The 21,651-nt window shown below is 33.0% G+C and overlaps 6 protein-coding genes across 10 annotated transcripts in view; 1 reads left to right on the forward strand and 5 right to left on the reverse strand.

The window, feature by feature from the left end:
- Positions 1 to 2,346, reverse strand: part of LOC149475030 (alpha-1,6-mannosyl-glycoprotein 2-beta-N-acetylglucosaminyltransferase-like) — a 66,050-nt gene extending 63,704 nt beyond the window's left edge. For 2 of the 5 annotated variants that reach the window (XM_089713883.1, XM_089713884.1), the window contains exon 1: positions 1,941 to 2,342. The gene's annotated coding sequence lies outside the window, so the exon portion shown is untranslated. Of the gene's footprint in view, positions 1 to 1,940 lie in introns of all 5 variants that reach the window. The other 3 variants (XM_089713885.1, XM_089713881.1, XM_089713882.1) reach the window with 3 other exon arrangements.
- Nup98-96 (nuclear pore complex protein Nup98-96) overlaps positions 1 to 21,651 on the reverse strand; it is a 282,640-nt gene that overhangs the window by 98,889 nt on the left and 162,100 nt on the right. The window lies entirely within an intron of this gene.
- Positions 2,617 to 8,052, forward strand: LOC149475032 (EEF1A lysine methyltransferase 2). The gene is made up of 5 exons (XM_089713929.1): positions 2,617 to 2,750; positions 3,483 to 3,678; positions 4,789 to 4,925; positions 6,904 to 7,063; positions 7,883 to 8,052. Exons 2-5 carry the CDS (start codon positions 3,486 to 3,488, stop codon positions 8,038 to 8,040), a joined length of 648 nt encoding a protein of 215 aa, XP_089570055.1. The 5' UTR covers positions 2,617 to 2,750; positions 3,483 to 3,485; the 3' UTR covers positions 8,041 to 8,052.
- LOC149475033 (motile sperm domain-containing protein 2-like) lies at positions 10,255 to 13,329 on the reverse strand. Its single transcript, XM_089713783.1, has one exon. The coding sequence runs from the start codon at positions 13,102 to 13,104 to the stop codon at positions 11,734 to 11,736; it is 1,371 nt and encodes a 456-aa protein (XP_089569909.1). The 5' UTR covers positions 13,105 to 13,329; the 3' UTR covers positions 10,255 to 11,733.
- LOC149475034 (motile sperm domain-containing protein 2-like) lies at positions 14,437 to 17,937 on the reverse strand. Its single transcript, XM_089713781.1, has one exon. The coding sequence runs from the start codon at positions 17,814 to 17,816 to the stop codon at positions 16,503 to 16,505; it is 1,314 nt and encodes a 437-aa protein (XP_089569907.1). The 5' UTR covers positions 17,817 to 17,937; the 3' UTR covers positions 14,437 to 16,502.
- On the reverse strand, positions 19,248 to 21,370 carry LOC149475035 (adenosine 5'-monophosphoramidase HINT3-like). The gene is made up of 3 exons (XM_089713971.1): positions 20,996 to 21,370; positions 19,668 to 19,861; positions 19,248 to 19,415 (listed from the first exon to the last, which is right to left on the reverse strand). Exons 1-3 carry the CDS (start codon positions 21,186 to 21,188, stop codon positions 19,389 to 19,391), a joined length of 414 nt encoding a protein of 137 aa, XP_089570097.1. The 5' UTR covers positions 21,189 to 21,370; the 3' UTR covers positions 19,248 to 19,388.

The raw sequence follows: 21,651 nt of genomic DNA on the forward strand, positions 1-21,651 counted from the left end.
CAGAATTGCAGAACATATTTCTCTATTTCCAAAAACACAACTGTCGCTTATAATAAAAAATTAAATGCGAATATATCTCAGTCTGTTCCTTCTTCACGCATAAAAAAATTAAAAAACGAAATTAAAAAATGCCTTCCAGGAATTGAATACACACTTTTAATCTCTCATACTAACCACTCGACCAAAACATTCATTTTTATAGACTTTTTATGAATTAATTAAAAATCAGTGATCCATAACACACACATAAACACAAAAACACATAATTCATTGCAATTTTATTATCCTGCAATTGCCATGCTTATTATAATTGTTTTTTGCATCAAAGAGTAAGTAACGCAGATGCAGCACCTGATATATTATCTATACTGTATACTAATATACTAATACTAGCTTTTAAGAGAGCTGAGAAGAGTTTGTTTGTTTGAACACGCTAATCTCAGGAACTATTGGTCTGAAATTATTTCAGTGTATATATCATCACGCTAGGACCAACAGGAGCAGAGCAAGGCGGGCGAAACCGCGGGACGCAGCTAGTGTGCTATAAAAACGATTAGCTATATCTATAGCAATATTCGTTGTTATCAGATTATTTTATATTAATGTTTGAAATTAAACATCGATTTATCTTCAAAAACTTTCTCATTGATTATTAATATTAGTAGGAAGTAAGATAAAATTATACAGATTAGCCGTGCTCGCGGTTTTACCCACAGTGCTCCACTCCTATTGGTCGTAGTGCCTATATAGCCTATAGCCTTCCTCGATAAATAGGCTATCTAAACACAGAAAGATTTTTTTTTAAATTGGACCAGTTTGTTTGTTTGAACGCACTAATTTCAAGAACTTTTGGTCCGATTTGAAAAATTCTTTTGGTGGTAGATAGCCTATTTATCGAGGAAGTCTATAGGCTATATATCATCAACCTAAGACGAACAGGAGCAAAGCAATACGGGTAAAACCGTGGGGCACAGCTAGTGAACAATAATATTAATTGTAAATCATATTTAACTTCTATCAAATTAAAGAAAATGTGACAGATATTTAAACACAGAAGGAACATGACTACTTCTTTATTTCTTTTTTTATATTTTGTTTTTTATTTTTTAAGGGCCGATTTTTCAATGCTTGGATAAAACTTATTTGTCGAATAATGTATAAAACTACCATTTTAAAAACGTATTCTAATTGTCCGTATTTGACAGTTTACATGACATTTTAATATTATTGTGTAAGTAATACTTTATTGGACGGATAAGTTTTATCCAAGCATTGAAAAATTGGTCCTAAAACATCAACTATTAACAGTGGATAACGTCTTTTTTAATCAGACAATAATAAAAATAATTATATAAGTAAATACAAGACTTTTATAAGCTTACTAGCTGCTCCGCGCGGTTGCACCCCTGTGGCTCCACTCCTGTCAGTCATAGCGTGATGATATATAGCCTATAGCCTTCCGCGATAAATGAGCTATCTAACACCGAAAGAATTTTTCAAATCGGATCAGTAGTTCCCGAGATTAGCGCGTTCAAACAAACAAACTCTTCAGCTTTATAATATTAGTATAGATTCGAACTCAAAGAAATAAATCGATCAAAGTAAGATGTAAATAACGCATGACATCACTCTTATAAACATAAATCTTTCTAATTTATTACAATGTTGTTCTGTTTAATTTACAAACTAGCTTTCCGCCCGCGGCTTTTCCCGCTTTGTAGAAATCTTAAATTATATACTAAAGTCTAAAACCTTCAAGATTAAAAAACCGCATAAAAATTCGTTGCGTAGTTTTATAGATTTAAGTATACATAGGGACAGAAAGTTTGTTTTATTTTATACTATGTAATGATGTGTTCTAGACAGGTATAAATTTGTAAACACTTGAAAGCATAAAATTATGTAAGCGATTATTTGTATACTATAGAATTATAACTTACCACATGAAAAAACAAATCTTGTTTTCCTAAATAATTTTCAATTCGTCTATATCACAGACATTCAAAGCACCATACACAAACAAATACTTATAACTTAACTTATATTAACGTTAACAATCGTTAATCTATCATTGATCAATAATTATGATTTTTAATTTATTCATTTATTCCTTTGCGTGTCTAATATTGTTAATTTTATACAAAAATTTTTGTTATTTAGGCCGCGGTTTTATCGATCGTACATGATTTCGTTTGTCAAGTTAATTATTATTTATTTAATTCCGCAACGTCCATAGTTTGTCACTAACTACTTGCGGTTTTGCAAAGATCACCACAATTTTCTACCGAGTGATTCCGAGACCAATCGAAAATTGAATTGTTTTTGACGTTTGCTTGAACCTATGTAGTTTTATAAACTAGTTTATTCTTATCCGGCTACAAGTCTTTTTGGCATATGGCATATGCCTCTCTGTTAACCTCTCTGTTTCTGCACGGTTTTTTAACATAAAATAATTTTTTGATAACTTAGATGGCTTCCTTCATGTTATTCCTATTACTTTAATATAATTGTACTAAAGTATTTTTCAAAAATATATAAAAAAAAATCTCAGCTGTCATTAACACATGATTGAGTTTTGACTTCATGACTTGACATTTGATCCAAAAGTCAAAACATATCGCTTCGTTGTTTATCGCCGACAGCCGATTTCAGAATTTTATAAATTTTCAACTTATTAATCCTGCACCTTTTTAATATTAACACTTAATTTAGCAGTGGGTATCGTGCAGTCAAATTACAATAAATTTGCTGTAAGTAGCAGTGTTTTTTTGCTTTATTAAAAGAGTATAGCTGTTTTGTTTGCATTGGTAAAAAGTTTTGATTTATATGCGAATATAATATATACAAAGTTATATTTTTGTATACACGAAATTGAACTTTTGCAATGTTGTAAAATTTTCGTTTTGTATTCCCAAAATAAACAACATTTAATAAAATTCTAAGCTGCTTATTCTATCGATTTTTATAGGTTATGTTATGTTTACGGTCCTCAATGAAATATGCGTAATAAATCAAAATGGAGTAACTTTCTAGAGTAAATAGCCGTTTTTAGAAATGAAATATTTTAGTCAACTGAAATTTCAGATATATACGTTCCATAGGACAACAGCTAACCACAAACAAATTAACGATTAAGTACCTGCAGTTTAGCCTTATAATTGACTCTCATTAAAGTATGTGTGCAAGTAACATTTTAAAATCATATTTCTTAAAAATACACCTTCAAATCAAGATTTGGAAGTTATTACACTTTTATTCACACTTATGGTTTTTTTTCAACATTAGTACTTGTTACATATTATATTTGTTTGTCATCTACCCTCAAAACCAAACTTAGGGGGCACTTAAAACGTAACGCAATGAGGAGGCTCGTAAAACCTTAAAAGAAGAAAAAAAGTGTATTACAAGGCGGGGAGAGGGGGTCAAAAATCTTCACAAATGTAATACTTGAATGTTCCCTTATTACTAATCCATAATTTCAGGTAATGGACGAAGAGCTCTCACCCTCCGAACTGGGCACACAAACATACTGGCAAGCAGCGTACACTAAAGAATTAACGAATTTCAAAGAACACGGTGACCCAGGTGACGTCTGGTTTGGTGAAGACAGTGCAATACGCGTTATAAGGTGGATAAGTACATGTGGCATTGGTTTGGACGACAGGATTATTGATTTGGGTAATTTATTAAGCTATTGCATAGCTTCTATCGCGGGCCTTGAGCGCGGGGACCGAATCCAGAAATTCCGTAACGAAAACACCTCACGCTCCCCACTCCGACAGGAGCGGAGGTGTGGCTTGAAGGCATAGCATGCAATAGCTTTACCGCGGCAGTCCCCGAGTGCCACACGTCTTTTTTTTTATATTGAACTAATATTTGTAGCGACTCCTCGCTCTGAATCGCGCAAGCGAAATGTTTTTGCTACACAGCATATATACAACTTTCTGACATCATTCATTGGGGCCTTAACAGCCAGCCAGTCGCAGATACTGCCTTTTTCGATAGAGGAATTCCACCTTCCTTCATACACAATATTATAAGCGCGAAAGTTTGTGAGGGTAGATAGATGAGAAATTTTCAATGAAGTCCAGTTACTTGAAATTTTGTCTGAGTTGGGTTCAAACAGGTAGGGTCAACATGGAGGGGTCAACATATATCATCACGCTAAGACCAATAGGAGCGGAGCAATGGGGGTAAAATCGCGGAGCGCAGCTAGTCCTACTTCCTACTAATATTATAAATGCGAAAGTTTGTGAGGATGGATGTGTATGTGTATGTTTGTTACTCTTTCACGCAAATACTACTGAAACAATTACAATGAAATTTAGCACACATATAGAGGGTAACTTGGAATAACACATAGGATAGGTTTTATCCCGGAAATCCCATGGGAATGGGAACTATGCGGGTTATTATTTGAAAACGCGGGCGAAGCCGCGGGCGGAAAGCTAGTATTTTATTTCTACTAGCTGTGCCTTTCGAAACAATTTCAACTTCTAAGGTATCTACAGAATACAATTAAAATCACTAGTCCTGCTATCCATGTATGCTTATATCTTTAAAACTACGCAACGGATTTTTATGCGGTTTTTTTTTAATAGATATTCAAGATGAAGGTTTTAGTATATAATTTATTATGTTTTAGACAAAGCGGCGGGCGGAAAGCTAGTATTATATAAAGTATAAGAACATATTGCTTGGCTGATTTTGATGAAAATTTTTTGTAGCTTTATAGTTTATACAAAAAGAATAACAAAAATTAAATTTTATCATTTTGTTTCATTACAGGCTGCGGCAACGGGTATACACTATCAGAATTAGCGAGGGAAGGTTTCACAAATCTGCTAGGAGTGGATTATTGTATAGAAGCAATTGAATTAGCGGAAAAAGTGTCGAAAAACGAATTCCCTTTTATTAATTTTAAGGTAAGTAATATAGGAAATAAGTTTGAAATACAAGAATATTTATCTATACTTAATATTATCAAGCTGAAGAGTTTGTTTGTTTGAGCGCGTTAATCTCAGGATTTACTGGTCCGATTTGAAAAAAAAATTTCGGTGCTAGATAGCCCATTTATCGAGGAAGGCTATAGGCTATATATCATTACGCTTAGACCAACAGGAGCGGAGCAATATTGGTGAAACCGCGGGGAACAGCTAGTCACTACTAAAACTTAACTCACAACTACTATGAAAATGATGTATTGACATGTGTTTTTTGAAAAACTACCTTATAATAACATGATAATTCAATAGTTAATTTCATCTTTATAAATCACTAGCTGTGCCCCGCGGTTTCACCTACATTGCTCCGCTCTTGTTGGTCCTAACGTGATGATATATAAGCCTTCCTCGATAAATGACCTATCTAACACGGAAATAATTTTTCAAATCGGACAATTTTAAGTCACCTCATCTGATAAAAGTCTTGTGACTGATTGCAGATCACAATAGGGAAAAAAAATCGGACCAGTAGTTCCTGAGATTAGCGTGTTCAAACAAACAAACAAACTCTTCAGCCTGATAATATTAAGTACTTATAGATGAACATTCTTGTATATTATTATAGTATAGATAATAGATAATCTATATTCTACTGTATCGTTTTAAATAAAATTTTGCTAAAATGCATGTCAATGTTTGTAAATTAGATGTTTGTTAGCACTAACATCTATATATTGTCACGCTAAGACCAACAGGAGTGGAGCCATGCGGGTGAAACCGCGGGGCACAGCTAGTTGTTTAGTAAACACGCAAACACAAACTTTCGTGTTCTATATAGAGCAGGCTCCAAGATGTTCGTTTGCAAAATTAGCGGACCTAAATCTGACTTCTGATATATATTGTATACATCCCAGACATCCTATAGACAGATGTTGCCAACCAGTTTTGTGGTCCCCTTCCCCGCACCCCGGTAATTAATTATGGCATACAAAGAAAAAAATAAACATTTCCAAAACATGCCGCGTGGGGTATCAAATGAAAGAGCTTATTGAGTAGATCACGAATATATAGCATACTATAACATTTCTTACACTTTCTCTAAGATTTTTTAGAAAATTTACGAAAATGGTCCATTTTTGAGTTAACTTTAAACCAATATAGATTAAAAACTCATGAATATATTTTTTAAATTATTATTTTAAATAATTAACAATAGTCCATAAATTACGATTCAATAGTTCGTACAGTGAAATAGTTGCATGGGGGAGTGGGGGGAGCATCCAAAGATGGCGAGTATATTTTCAAGTTTATGCCAAATCTAATCACACAGAGGCTGATTCAAGAATTTTCTGCCATATTTTTCATTCAGTCAAACACAAAGACAGTGCAGAGATAATTATTCTAAGCCCTGACACCGATATTTTCGTATTAGGCCTTTATTTCTGGCATAAACTTGAAAATATACTCGCCATCTTTGAATGCTCCCCCCACTTCCCCATGCAACTATTTCACTGTACGAACTATTGAATCGTAAACAATGGACTATTGTTAATTATTTAGAATAATAATTAAAAAAATATATTCATGAGTTTTCAATCTTTAGTGGTTTAAAGTTAACTCAAAAATGGAGCATTTTCGTAAATTTTCTAAAAAATCTTAGAGAAAGTGTAAGAAATGTTATAGTATGCTATATATTCGTGATCTACTCAATAAGCTCTTTCATTTGATACCCCACGCGGCATGTTTTGGAAATGTTTATTTTTTTCTTTGTATGCCATATTTAATTACCGGGGTGCGGGGAAGGGGACCACAAAACTGGTTGGCAACATCTGTCTATAGGATGTCTGGGATCTATACAATATATATCAGAAGTCAGATTTAGGTCCGCTATTTATGCAAACGAAACTCCACTGAGAGTCCGGTCTAATAACGTAATTCACAACTACCCACATTTTTTCAGGTTTTCGACATTATAAACGACGACGTATCAAACCTAGGTCCACAGTTTAGTGTAGTACATGACAAAGGGACGTATGATGCAATCAGCTTAAATCCAGAAAACGCAAAGGAGAATAGACAAAAATATGCCGATCAAGTAGCGGCCATGTTGGTTGATAATGGTAAGTTATGTTTAAGTTTAGTATACTTCTAAAAAATAAGAAATAATGGATACAAAGAATGAAAGTATAAACAATAGAAAAAAAATAACAAGATGCAGTGGTATAATATAATGCTAATTTTTACGGTTCTGTACCCAAAGGTACGGCATCTGTGTCATACTATTTCTATACTACTTTTAATCAATTATTCCGCAACGCCGTACAAAATGGGACCCATGGAGACAAGGGGAGAAAATCTCTACCTGAACCTTCGAATTCTCATCTGCACTCAGGTGGACAGCTTACAAGTGACGTCATAGTGCTGAATTTTATTATTTTATGCTCTTATATCGTTCTAGATAGGTCACCTGGTGGGTCAAATGACCCATAATATTTTCAACACGGGCCTGTAGTCTATAAATATTTCAGGACAATTTTCACACACGACACGATCCGAACCCATACTAAGCTTTCGCTTGTGTTATGGAAACTAGATGGCTGATAAACATACATACATATAATTTTAAATAAATACTTAGATAGATAATTAACACCCAGACACAGAGCAAACATCTATGTTCATCACACAAATATTTGCCCCGGGTGGGAATCGAACCCACAACCTCTGGCTTGGAAGGCAGGGCCACTACCAACCAAGCCAACCGGTCGGTCCAGTCGAAATATGTATGTTAAATGATTAAAAAATAAAGAAATATCAAACAGACTACCAGACAGACCATTTTACCTTTGATACGGAACTCTAAAAATGGCTTATTTGTACGGAACTCTTAGTGTCGCAAGTCCGACTCGCACTTGACTGTTTTTTTTTGTTTGTTTCAGGTTTATTCGTAATAACGTCCTGTAACTGGACAGAAGCGGAATTAATAAAACATTTTGCAGAAAAAATGAAGTTGAAATGTGTCATACCGACGCCGCAATTCAAATTTGGCGGGAAAGTTGGCAGCGTTGTGTCATCTGTGGTGTTTGTTAAAAAATAAAATGATATTTTTATGTGGTTGTTTTATTTTATTGATGTGTAACATAATTTAGAAATTATTGAAACAACGGTCATAATAGAAAAAAAACAGCTATGGTCTATATTGGTCTATTTACTTAACAAAATGAAGAAATACTAGAGAGTCGGTATTGACTGCTAAAAGACATTATTATACATTTATTTTTAATTTTTAACAATCTTAGACCCTAGTTACTCCATTATAAGCGGAGACAAAAATCAACAAACTCAATTTTAATCCTGCACTATGATCGTTGTGAGTTAAGAATTAAAAATAAAACACTAGGTATATTTTGGAAAATAACATTTATTTCATCACACGCTTTTCAGACATCAATAATTGGGATCAAATCTAATTTTATTTTCGTTCAGTCAATTAACCATTAATCAATCAATAAAAGATAGCTTAGTATTTTAAAATTATCAGTTAATATACCTAGACTAGCGGTCCGCCCCGGCTTCGCCCGTGGTACATATGAAAAATAGATGTTGGCCGATTCTCAGACTTACCCGATATGCACAGAAAATTTCATGAGAATCGGTCCACCCGTTTCGGAGGAGTATGCAGACTACATTGTGACACGAGAATTTTATATATAAGAAAGATATAATTGGCTAATAACATTATTAATATTGTCTAGTTACTGCATTACGCAATCGTCAGCTGTTAAGTTTATCTTTTACGCAAGAAATCTATATCGTAATTCCTATCTTACTAATATTATAAAGCTGAAGAGTTTGGTTGGTAGAAATTAGAAAATCGCTAATCTCAGGAACTACGGATCCAATATGAAAAATTATTTCAGTGTACAATATAATCAGGATAGCCCACTTATCGAGGAAGGCAGGAATGTAATATCGAGAAATAGGAGCGGAGCTATGCAGATAGAACCTACGACTTACTATTTTCTGCAAAAATAGCGCGACTTGACGGACTTGCGGTTGACAATATTCAATAGTTAATCATTTGAAAATATTCAATCCTAAAAAAACAAAAATTTCCATGATCTATCATACCAACTGATTATTTTTTCACACACTATAAGAGCCAGCGAGCACGAGCAACTTTGTCTCCGCAACTATTTTGTCTCCGCAACTATTTTGTCTCCGCAACTATTTTGTCTCTCCCACCTATGGGCTAGTATGAAAGTGCGCGCACGTAGCGACGCAACTCCCCATACAAATTGATGGGAGAGACAAAATAGTTGCGGAGACAAAGTTGCTCGTGCGCGCTAGGGGTAATAGACACATTAATAGTATCGCCATCTATCGCCATTTATAAAACTTAAATTTTAGATTATTCAATTTTTTTTAGGTTTTTCATGGGTCGCTGCATGTCGTAGATGTCTTACCGCTTTAAAAAGCCTATATCACTCTCTATTCTACTTACTATCTAAATATATTCAGACAAAAATTATACCATGAAATCGTTTTGTTGCGACATAAAAGAAACAACACACTCGCATTTTTTTCACGTGTGTTTAATTAAATACCAGATTAAATGTCTTTTCTTTCTTTATTTCTTCTTTCATTTATAACACTTACTACTAAAATAGCCTTTTGCCCGTTGTGTAAAACATAATTTGTACTAGCCTTTCACGCGCGTTCGCTCGCGTGGTTTCTACGTTGTCGCGTGAGAGCCATACATTTATCTTTTATCAAGGTCTAATCAATATTTTTCTGCAATCTGCTTTATGGACGTAGTTGTTATGTATTAATATATTGAACAACTTTTCCTTGATTAAATATAAATTATAATAGGTATATATAGAATCTATAGATACCTACTAATATTATAAAACTGACGAGTTTGTTTGATTGAACGCGGTAATCTCAGGAACTACTGGTCCGATTTGAAAAATTATTTCACTGTTAGATAGTCCATTTATCGAGGAAGGCTATATAGAGTAGGTACCTATATAATATCATCTTTAAAACCTCAGGGCACCCGGCACAGGCAGTCTTAAATCTATACTATTATAATATTAACTATTAAGAGTTTGTTTGTTTGAAAGAGCTAATCTCAGGAATTACTGGTCCGATTTGAAAAATTCTTTCGGTGTTAGATAGCCCATTTATCGAGGAATGCTATAGGCTATATATCATTACGCTAGACCAACAGGAGCGAAGCCACGCGGGAGAAACGCAGCTAGTTACAATATAAAATCAAGGGCGAATAAAAATGGAAACAAACATACAACCATAAAATCCTTTATTAAAAGTTTTACAAAGTTAACGTGTTACTTCTACATTTTACAAGTATTTTTTATAAATTAATAATAAAAAAATAATTTTAAACAATAAATATATGACCTGGTTGACAGATAAAAAAAGACCGAAAAATTAACCAAAAAAAAACAAGACTGAAGTAACTTAATTTTTAATTTTAAATACATATATATATATATATATGTAATGTGTGTGTGTTTCAGACACATTAAAAGGCTAAACAGATTTTGATGAAGTTTTAGTAAAAAGTAAACAATATTATACAAATGAAAGGTGCAACCCTATATTCAAAATTATTTAAAACTTTGTGATTAAAACCCGTTTTATGTGATATTGAACTAAATTCTCTCTTTAAATTTAGAGAAAACCACCATTAAAATAAATAAAACCATCTCTACACCAGTGAGACACTTAATTAAATATAATAAATAAAAACACAATTTTTTTATATTTTATGTACATAGCTGTAAATTTGTTTCAAAATCGCATCAAAATTGGTTTAACAGTAACAGATAAACAAATGTTACACATTAAATAACTTGAGTAGGCCATTTTTATATGAGAGCCTTAACCAAAAACATATTTTATAATACCTACATTTTTCGAGACAATTTTTTATTATTAAATTTGTTGGAAAAACAATTTTTAACGGAAAATTCGCATTTGTAAAACAGAAATGGCACGATCATGTTGTCTCACTCGCACTTACAACTAAATTCTTATCTTTAACTAAAAAGAAAAGAATAACAGTTTTCATACAGATTTTTCATCGGAAAATTGATAGGAATGACGAAAATTTTTACGAAATTTCACATATTTTATTTTAGTTTTTCTTACAAAACATTTTTCTTACATTGAATAATAAATTAAAAAATATCTTAAACAATAATTAGCATAAGAGAGCTTGGTTTTAAAATATTATCATTTTATGATATGATTCACAAGGACAGATAATATATCACAATCTGTGAACTACTGTCATAAAACGCGGCAAAACTTTTACCCTCATAATAATTAATATACTACCTTCTTATAGAAGCAAACAAAAATTTTACAAGTCTTAGAAATATAGTAACATTACAAATCCAAAGCTTATTTCAGTATTTTATAGTCAAAAAAGCCATTTTTAAAACATTAATTTTAATATCAAATACAACAGTTTTAAATCTGTTTATAAAACAGTTAATATATCGAAAATTCTAAACATGTGGCCCAAAATGCAAAAGAACATAATTGCTTATACAAGGAATGTTACCAATCAACGCCTAACTTTTTACTATACATAGACGTAAATAGCTTTAGATAGGTTATCTAACATTCGATCTTCAATACACTTACGCACACACAATAAGACGTCAAAGGGAGATGGCAAGATCCAAATACCATAAGTGGAAAAGAGACAACCTATCTACAGCTTTTTACTTATAATATACTTAAATACAATATTTTAAATTTGTTCACAGTACCTATCAGTTTCATACGTATTCATATACACTAAATATCCTAAAACTACAGCAACAATTGACAGCATTAGAGTTAAAAACTGAAATATCTTTAACTTCTCGACTTGCTTGTGCAGAATCTCGTAGTTCATTTGCAAATTGTTCAACGCATTTGTTACCGAATCATATTTATCGGTTTTCTCAACTATGTTACCATTCTTTGTCTCTTTTACTGGGAACTGGCATTTAAGTCTGTATTCGTCGACTTTGTTTCCAGACGAATTTTGCCAGATCTCGCTGAGTTCTTTTTGAGATAAATCTGTTTTCGGTATCTGCATACACATGACTAAGAACATGTCCTTTGATACGTTTTTCAGTTGGAAACCTGGTTGCACTACGATCATGACTGTCTGTGATGCCCCTACACCTAGAATACCAGAGCTAGGCCGTACTCGGAATTTCTCTGGGGATGTCGTGCGTATTTTAAATGATACAGCCCCTGCATCGTTATTTGTTATTGTGAACTGGCCGGTGATATCATCATTTTCGTTTTTAAACACGATTAAATTGCTAGGATTGATTCTCAGCATTTCACCAGCTGGAGTAGATGAGTGAATGTCATTTTGTTCGGCAAATGTGACTTTTTTCGGTGTATGCTCTGGTGTACTTCTATTTTCAGGTACGAACTCAAAAACATAATTGTCCTGCCCGCCCCAGCATGTTAAAGCCTGCTCGGGAGGCACAAAGTTCTTAAGCGAATCTTTATTTACATTCTTCAACTTTTCAATGGCTTGTGCTGGAAGCAGCGACTTGACGATTTTAAACGCAGCAGACAACACCCACGGCATTTGATATATTATAATGTAGTTCAAGAAATAAGGGTAATAATGCTTAAATAGAGATATTAAGTACTGTATCAATTCCATATCCATATTACTCAGCCCACAGCCCTCCATATCGAAAAACAATGATATTTTATTACCGTTTTCTTCGCGTTCCATACGATCGAACCAGTATATGATGATTCTTTTGATCTCCTCGAAGTCTTTGACGCCTTTCACGTGTTTTTTTGACTTGATTATAAGCAATAGACAACCATCAACGTCCCGGCTGTGTGGAAATATTACGCCGTCTTGTACAAAGTCCATTTTAATGTTGCTTTCGTTAATATCATTCGCGCCGGTTGTTTTCCTCCACGTAAATATCTCCCAGAGCATATCAGCAGCTTCCTTCGCATCCTCGTTGGAGTGTTTCAAAACCCGGGTGATGTATTTTTCGTCCTTTACTCTGTCTAGATCTAAGGGATGAAAACCATGGTCCGGATTCTCGCTCAATTTGCTGTTGAATATAGTTCTTACATCCGTTATAGAAGACATGACTGGTTGTTCTAATAATTAATATTACTGAAATTGCAGGATACACTTGTTAAAATCAATAGGGGACACAATATCACTTGAATCACGACTGTTATGACATTTCAAATGACATTCAGACATTATCAATTTCCATTTGGTAACAAAAGGTTACGTTCCGTTTTCTGTCGACACATATTGCTTAACTGATAATAAACAAATCATATAAAAACCTGTTGCTTTGTATGAACATTGCTAAAACTTATATGTACATATTTTAAAATCGTAACTCAGTTGTAGTCAAAAGATTAAAATTAAATAAATGACAGCTTTATTCTTGGGAGTTCCTAAAGCGGCAATGATAAAAAATCTAAACTTATGAATTATAGAATGGTTTCATTTATAAAAAGGCAAAATAAAGCATAATATATGTATTATAAATATTTTACATGTCAATAATTGTAAATTATACATTTTATATTTTTTGAAATTTCATAATGAAGAGAAAAAATATCTTGCACTTCTAAAACCTTGCCGCCCGCGTACTACGCTGACTTCTCTATCTATCTACAAAGTTTCTATCGATGTTTATACATTTATCCTCGATTTTATTATAGGTCTACCCACTATACAATAATAGTTCGATGTGTTCGAAATCATACTGTGCTGTAGGCTTAGGTCACAGAATACAGTATAGTAATTAGTAGCTGTAGGGTGAGTAATGAGTAGGTATGTTTTTATCAATTCAATGCGGGTACCTACCCATATTGAATTATTCATTATTGATTATTTTTACACCTCATATCTATTTATAAATATAAAACTTTATCTTTTGGTGCGTAGTGCGATAAAGATTCAGGGTGTGATAATAAATATGTAAGTACAATAAACGCAAATATAAATGAATGAGTTTAATACTTTACACAGACTTATGATTTTTTTTTAATCAGAGATAGATTCTCTAGATTAGTCACTATAGAAGATGAAAATGTTCCTAAGTAATGTATCTTTTAAATTTACAACTATAAACGGTCACCCGTTATAAGATTGATTGCATTTGCCTGTTCGCTTAACCCGTAAATAATACTGAATTCAAGAAACTCGTTGAAAATAAAAATTTAAAAATCTATAATATAAAAATGAATCTCAAAATGTGAGAAAATAAGAAAGAGTCAATAGGGTAGAAAAACGTCTGACGGGGCAGCTAGTAGGTATGCTACGCGGCATGTGTAAGCGCTCACCTTGAAGTGGAGGGGATCTATTTGAACGAAATAAAGGCGAACTTGTCGTAAAACATTGAAGGTCACCGCTAGACTTACGTGCCGCGTCATATAAGTTTAAAAAAAAAAACAAACACTCAATCGAATAATATATTTCATAAATGTTACAACAATATTCACCCTGTGTAATTGTATAGTAATAAACATACTAAAATATATCACAATTAATAAGATCAAATTTGTTTTTTACACAATAGAATTTATCTGACAAGGGTTGTCAACATTTTATTGTGGATCAACTTTATTTTATCAATACTCAGACAGATAGAAGAAGAAGAAGACTATCGCTGATTTGAAGTGTGTTTGAAGTATAATTTAAAAATTTGGTATGATTTCAAAGTTGACGATTTCTTTTCACAAATATACCATTCATACATATAAAAAAACTTAATGTAAAAAAGTATGGACGCTGGCTATTCGATATAATCGACAACCCTAGAAAGCACTTTTAATTTTAATAACCTACATAGGGCCTATTCAAATCAGAACGGTATTTGCTACCGCCATGGGTAGCAGTATCCCGATGGCACGCGATTATATCTCTTACTCAGTATATTATAGAGACTCTAATCGCGTACCGATCCGAGTATACCGACCGAGATACCGCTACCCTCGGCGCGGCGGTAGCAGATACCACTCTAGTTTCAACAATATTAATAATTATTAATTATACAATGTCATAGTTAAAATAATAACTATAAATATGTATAGGTATAATAATAATTTATAATTCAATATAACCAATCAATAATTGCATTTTTATTCTATATAAAATATTAGAATATTTTAATGGATATGGCAGTGAGTTTCAACATTCTATTTTTTTTTTATACATACATAATTGATTTTGAAGTGAAACTTCTTTAGGCGCTTATGAGTTAAATTTCAAGGTCGCGTCATGACAATACCGTCACGTCATGGAGTAAGGCGACAATTCTGGTATCTTTGAATCTTGCCAAAGAAGTTTCACTTCTGACACGTGTGGTCGGCACACGCTCTTTTTTTTAATAAGTAATTGCATGATAAAACCAATATCAGTATCAAATATTTTTTTATTTCTATCCTATATTTCTGTTCAACAGGTAAAAAAGTGTAAAAATTGGTCACATCACATCTCTGTCTTTGTCTAACACTGGTAAACATTATATATTAGAAAGAGATAGCTATGCTCTCTTAATTTTATTACTATAAGTATAAATTTACAATATTTTTAGAACTGAAACATTATTTATTATAATTTTGATTCTGTGTTTTCTTTGAAAAATACCTTGTATTTCTATTCTTTTGCAGTTATAAAAATATTTAATCATTATTAGGTATAAAACCAGCTACTCGCCTACCTGCAGCAGGGGAAATATCGGAATTGCACCCTTAATAATTGTGATATGTATAGGCAAGCAGGGGCAATTTAGAGAACAGCTGAAATTGCTCCGACCGCCGCCCCGTGCAACCGAGATTGTTCCAATATTGCCCCTGTGGCAGGTAGTTGAGTAGCCGCCTTTATTATTTAGTATAAAATCTTTTGTTATTTCTTTTGTTCATTATTTATTACACATAACTATTTAATAAGAAAAATCTACCTAAAATGTACATAAAAAGTTACATCAAGTTAAGGTTCCTATGTAAATAATGCCTTATCATACTTGCATCTCTTTTTCACATTAAATGTGAGAATGAGATGCAACATAATGGCATGTATGTACATATTACACTATACATGTATGTACATATTACACTATACATTGTTATTTTTCGTCAGTGCTAATAAAAAGTAAAATTATATTATTATATTCTAGGTTTTAGTTGTGATAGTAAAAGTATTATTATTTTTTAATTCAGTCAGATTACTTAAAATCTCAATGTGAGTGTAAAAATTATAAAAAATACATTAAATGCTGAATATGTCTTTTTAGATAACAGATAAAAAATGTGACCCACATTCATTCATAAAAAATGTGAAAATATATTTGCTACTGTCATCATTTTTGAACAAATTTAACCCATTGAGCCCCAAACGGCCCAATCAGTCCACGACACAATAGATTTTCTATTGTGTCTGTGATTCCGGGGCCTGAGTTATTACACAACATTTTGCATACAAACTAACATTATGTACAAATATAATTTTTGTAAGTAGAAACATTAAATTTTATCACAATGCCTAGAATTCCTGTATATCACCACATTTAATGCAATACTACCCATCATTAAAACTATTGTTACAAATTGAAGCCATTGAACAAAGTTCAGACTTTTACGTAATTTATTAAAATCGTTCTGCAAATTAATTGATACCGTACTTACTTCTTCCGGTTTACTAACTGTGGGAGCAATCTTTTGATTTAAACTTGCGCAACTTAGTCTATACTCATCTATACTACTGCCTGCGGTTTTCCAAATGCTACTCAATTCTTTTGGGGACATATTCATTTTAGGTACATGTACGGAGACGATAAGAAACCTGTCTTTATCTACTGAGTCGATTTCGAACCCTGATTGTACGATTATTTCTATGCTTTGTGATACTCGTGTTGGTAGGATGCCGCTGCTCGGCCGCACGCAATATTTTTCAGGTGCCGTTGTCCTAATCTTATAAGCTACTAACGTATCATCCATGTTTGTTATTATAAGTTGTGCGGTTATTCTGTTATTTATAAAGTTGAATTGTAAAGTTTTCGGCGGTTTCAACCGTAACATCTCACCGGGCGAATAATTGTCGTCTTCTTGTATTTTGAATGGTTCATTCCCTTTTGTTTCAGGCACAAATGTGAATTGGTACGTGTCCTTCCCTCCCCAGCTTACTAACGCCTGCTCAGGAGCTACCAAGTCCTTTAATTTATCTTTATTCACCATTCGCAGTCGTTCAATCGCCTGCGCTGGCAACATTTCCTTTACGATCTTAAAACCAGCTGATAAAATCCACGGCATTTGAAATATTATGACGTAATTAATAAAATTCGGATAATAACACTTCAAAACGTTTATCATGTAAGAAATTATGTTTAAGTTCATATTGTTCACACCGCAGCCGTCCATGTCGAAGAATAAAGTAATTTTTTTCCCGCCTTCTTCACGTTCCAGTCTCTCCAGCCAGTATATAAAAACTTTTTTAACTGCGTCTACGTCTTGGCCTTTTACGTAAAGTTTTGAACGCATAACTAGAAGTATACAACTGTCTATGTCTCTACCATGTGGAAAATATAAACCCTGTTTCAGAACGTCCATGTTTACAGTATTTTCGTTTACTTCATTAGTATTATTGTCTTTTCTCCACACCATGATGTTAAACAACATATCTGCAGCCAATTGGACATTGTTCGAACAGTGTTCAAGTACCCTGTATAAGTATTTATCACTTTTAACTCTTTCTAAGTCCCTTGGATCAAATGTCGGCGCTGGTACGGCTTCTTTTAGTTTCGCCTCGAAAAGGAGTCTTATTTCTGATAGCTTGGACATTTTTAATCTTGTATCATACTAAATACTAGGTTAAATAGTAAAAGAACGACTTACAAAAAGTTTTAGATTACTTGAGCACAAAGTTCACTATTTGTCTAGTTGATAACTCGTATCAAATTGACGTAGAAAACAGAAAAAACAAAAACAGAGTGATAATTGACAATGGTTATGTCAAGTGTCATTTTTGAAGTTTACATTTTCGTCCTAAAATCATACTAATATTTTGCTAATATTATATATGCGAAAGTTTGTAAGTGTGGTAAGTATCCTTTCTCTACTTTCACGCAATACTACTGAACCGATTATTATGAAATTTAGCACGTACACATAAAGCCTAGACTCTAGAGGGTAACTTGGATTAACACATAGGATAGGTTTTAACGGGAACTATGTGGGTTTTTCTTTGAAGACGCGCGCGAAGCAACGGATGGAAAGCTAGTGAAATTAATATTACTTTCTTTGCTTTTTACCATTATATTATAGTCCTTTTATTAATAAACTAGCGGTCCGCCCCGGCTTCGCCCGTGGTACATATTTACGTTTTCTCTACATAAGAACTATCCTCGTACTTCAAGGAATATAATAAAAAAAGAATTATCGAAATCGGTTCAGCCGTTCTCGAGTTATGCGCTTACCAACACATTTTGCGATTCATTTTTATATATAAGATATTTGCTTAGAATGAAACTGCAAGAAAAATCATCAAAATATCTTTAAGCAAGAAAAAACACTAAAAAGAAAACTTGCAATGTATTTTTATATTACAAACGTATCAATTATTAAACTTAAAGGTTAAGTATATGGTTATATCATGAAATGAAATATAATAATATGATGAAGGAATTTTTAATAAAAATACATTTGAAATAAATTATTTATTCAAACAACCACATTATCCATAAAATCACTAATACACAACAAAAGCTATACCAATTATTAATAACAGAACATTTATGAACATACCTAGATATTTGTACAAATTAAAAGGTTATGAACCAACAGTCAACACTGTCTTTTAAATTTTTCTCACATTAATAAAATGTATTCATAAAAATATTATACAGCCTCAAATTATAAGTTTAATGAGGACTACTCACATACCTGCAGCAGGGGCAATATTGGAATTGCACCCTTAACTGTATAGGCAAGCAGGGGCAATTTAGAGAACAGCTGAAATTGCTCCGACCGCCATGCAACCGAGATTGTCTCTGTGGCAGGTGTGTGAGTAGCCTGCTTTACGGTTGTTTCCAAATAGGTCCATTTCCAAAAAAAGTTACATTTAAGTCGCCTCATGGAGTAGGGCAACGTTTTTGGTATCTTTGAATCTTGCCAAAGAAGTTTCACTTCTGACACGTGTGCTCGGCTCACACGCTCTTTTAATATTGTTTTTACCCCCTAAATTACCCAAAAACATATTATAAATAATAATAATTCTTCATTGGAACAACATTTTATAAATAATAATTAATAACATCAATATTTTCCTAAAGTTGATGTGGCAGTGTTGCCAACATCATTTATTATAAACAATTCACTATAATGTAATATTTACTAATCCCTCCTGGCAACACTTTATAGCCTGGATGATACATAGTCAGGCTGAAAAGAAAAAAAACACAATTAGATGAATGGATAACATTATATAATTACTAGTGGTCCGCCCCGGCTTCGCCCGTGGTACCTACATGTTTAAACTATCCTATCTCTCAAGTTGGATCGAACTGCACATGGAGTGCGAATTTTATTATAATCGGTTAAGTGGTTAAGGAGTCCATTGAGGACAAACATTGTGACACGAGATTTATATATATTAAGATTTCATTAAAAAAAAATACACAAAAAAATACTTACCGAAACAAACCAATACGAATCCTTCTTGAATACCATTTTGGACAAGAATCCCATCTCAGACTCCGGTGCTATAGTGTGCAGGTGTAAATGCCTAACGCTCCTGAACGGTGGCCAGTGGTAGCCGAATCTTGCATCTTCGATAGACAGGTTGTTTTGAGCAAGCATGTCTTTTGCGATGGAGAACATCATTTCAACTGGAATTTTTTGTGATTTTTTAGAAGGGTTTTTTTAAATACATTTTATTTATATTTATTTATGACACTTCATTGTACTTGTAAGAGAAATTTAAAATAAATGAATACATTAAATTGAAATGTGTACATATAGCCTTATTGCTTAAAAGCAATCTCTTCCAGGCAACCATTAAAATAAAGGACATGTAAGACATTGATAAAAAGCATTTTTTTATTGTTTGATATTAGATTAATGGTGATGTGTAGAAAATTATTGTTATATTAGTTAACTAGCTTGCCCGCGGCTTCGCCCGAAACCTGCATAGTTCCTGTTTCCGTGGGATTTCCGGGAAACCTATCCTATGTCCTTCCTAAGGTTTCAAGCTACATCTGTACCAAATTCGAAGTCAATCGATACAGTACTTTTTGAGTTTAGCCCGGACATACATTGATAGTTGTTATACATATTGATATTATGTTGATTATAAACTTATGGTGTGAGTGAAGTCCCCGTAGTGGGGTAAGGGGCAGATGCATTATGCAACATCTGTTTCACTGATCGATTTTGCTTTAGGGACAAGTAGGTGATCAGCCTTCTGTGTCCTGCCAGACCGAGACATTTTTTTTTCTTCGACTCCACCGCTAGTATATTATAAAGGTTGTTTTATTAGCAAACTAGTAGGTACTTAGATATAAGATAAGAGGGTCTTTGTAATGCAATTATCTGGATTGTCAGATCTATCTATATTGAGCGTGACTCTGCGAAAAATAAACTATATACTATACTATATCTTATATATAAAATTCTCGTGTCACAATGTTAGTCTGCATACTCCTCCGAAACGGGTGGACCGATTCTCATGAAATTTTCTGTGCATATCGGGTAAGTCTGAGAATCGGCCAACATCTATTTTTCATATGTACCACGAGCGAAGCCGGGGCGGACCGCTAGTAATATATAATAAACGCATTTAAATATTCATAAAATATCAAAGAAATAATAACGAATGTTAATTCGTCTCATTATCGATCTGTCGCGTTGTGATAAACGCCCTTTGAAACAGAATACTAATCTAGACCGTAAGTAACACAGAGGATACTTTTTTTTAAGTGAATAAGCTGTAGAAATGTTTAATAGAAGTTTTTAAAGCTTACCTAAATCCTTATCTGCCGGTGTAAGTGCTTTCGCATCTTCAATATGCCGTTTTGGTACCGTTAAAATATGGTATTTGCTCGCCGGTTTAATATCCCTAAATACACAAACGAACTCATCCTCATACAACAATTCGGTGTTTTCTAACTTATTTACTATGTTGCAAAATATGCAAGAAGATTTTTCAACGCTCATTTTTCTTAGCAAAACAAGGTTTGAAGTTGACAACAGCACTGAGCGGACCACAGTCCACAGAGCGGGCTGATGATTTTAGACAAAATTTTAACATTCCATAAATTTATATTCTGTGCACTGATAACATCCGATATACAGCCATAAAAATTAACGTTAAATATACATATTTGATGGAATTTTTGATTTTATTATGATTTTAAAAATTGACAAGTCCAAAGTTCAAAGCAATGATATTTTGCGTTCATCATTTTTTTATGATAGACTATTGATAGTGTGCACCATTCTCAATTCTGCTTTTTTTAGTCTATGAGCTGTTTTATTTTCTGTTCATTTGAATAAATTGAGGAATAAAAATAAAATTAAATTCTGTGATTAGATAGAGATAAAATTAAATTCTGTGATTATAGTATATATTAAATTCGTGCTCTAATTAAATTCTAATTCAAATATCAAACAATTAAAA

The sequence above is a fragment of the Colias philodice genome, chromosome 31 (assembly GCF_061535455.1).
Source record: "Colias philodice isolate Cphi_HAF_F1 chromosome 31, ilColPhil1 Martin Lab GWU primary, whole genome shotgun sequence".
NCBI classification, from domain to species: Eukaryota; Metazoa; Arthropoda; class Insecta; order Lepidoptera; family Pieridae; genus Colias; species Colias philodice.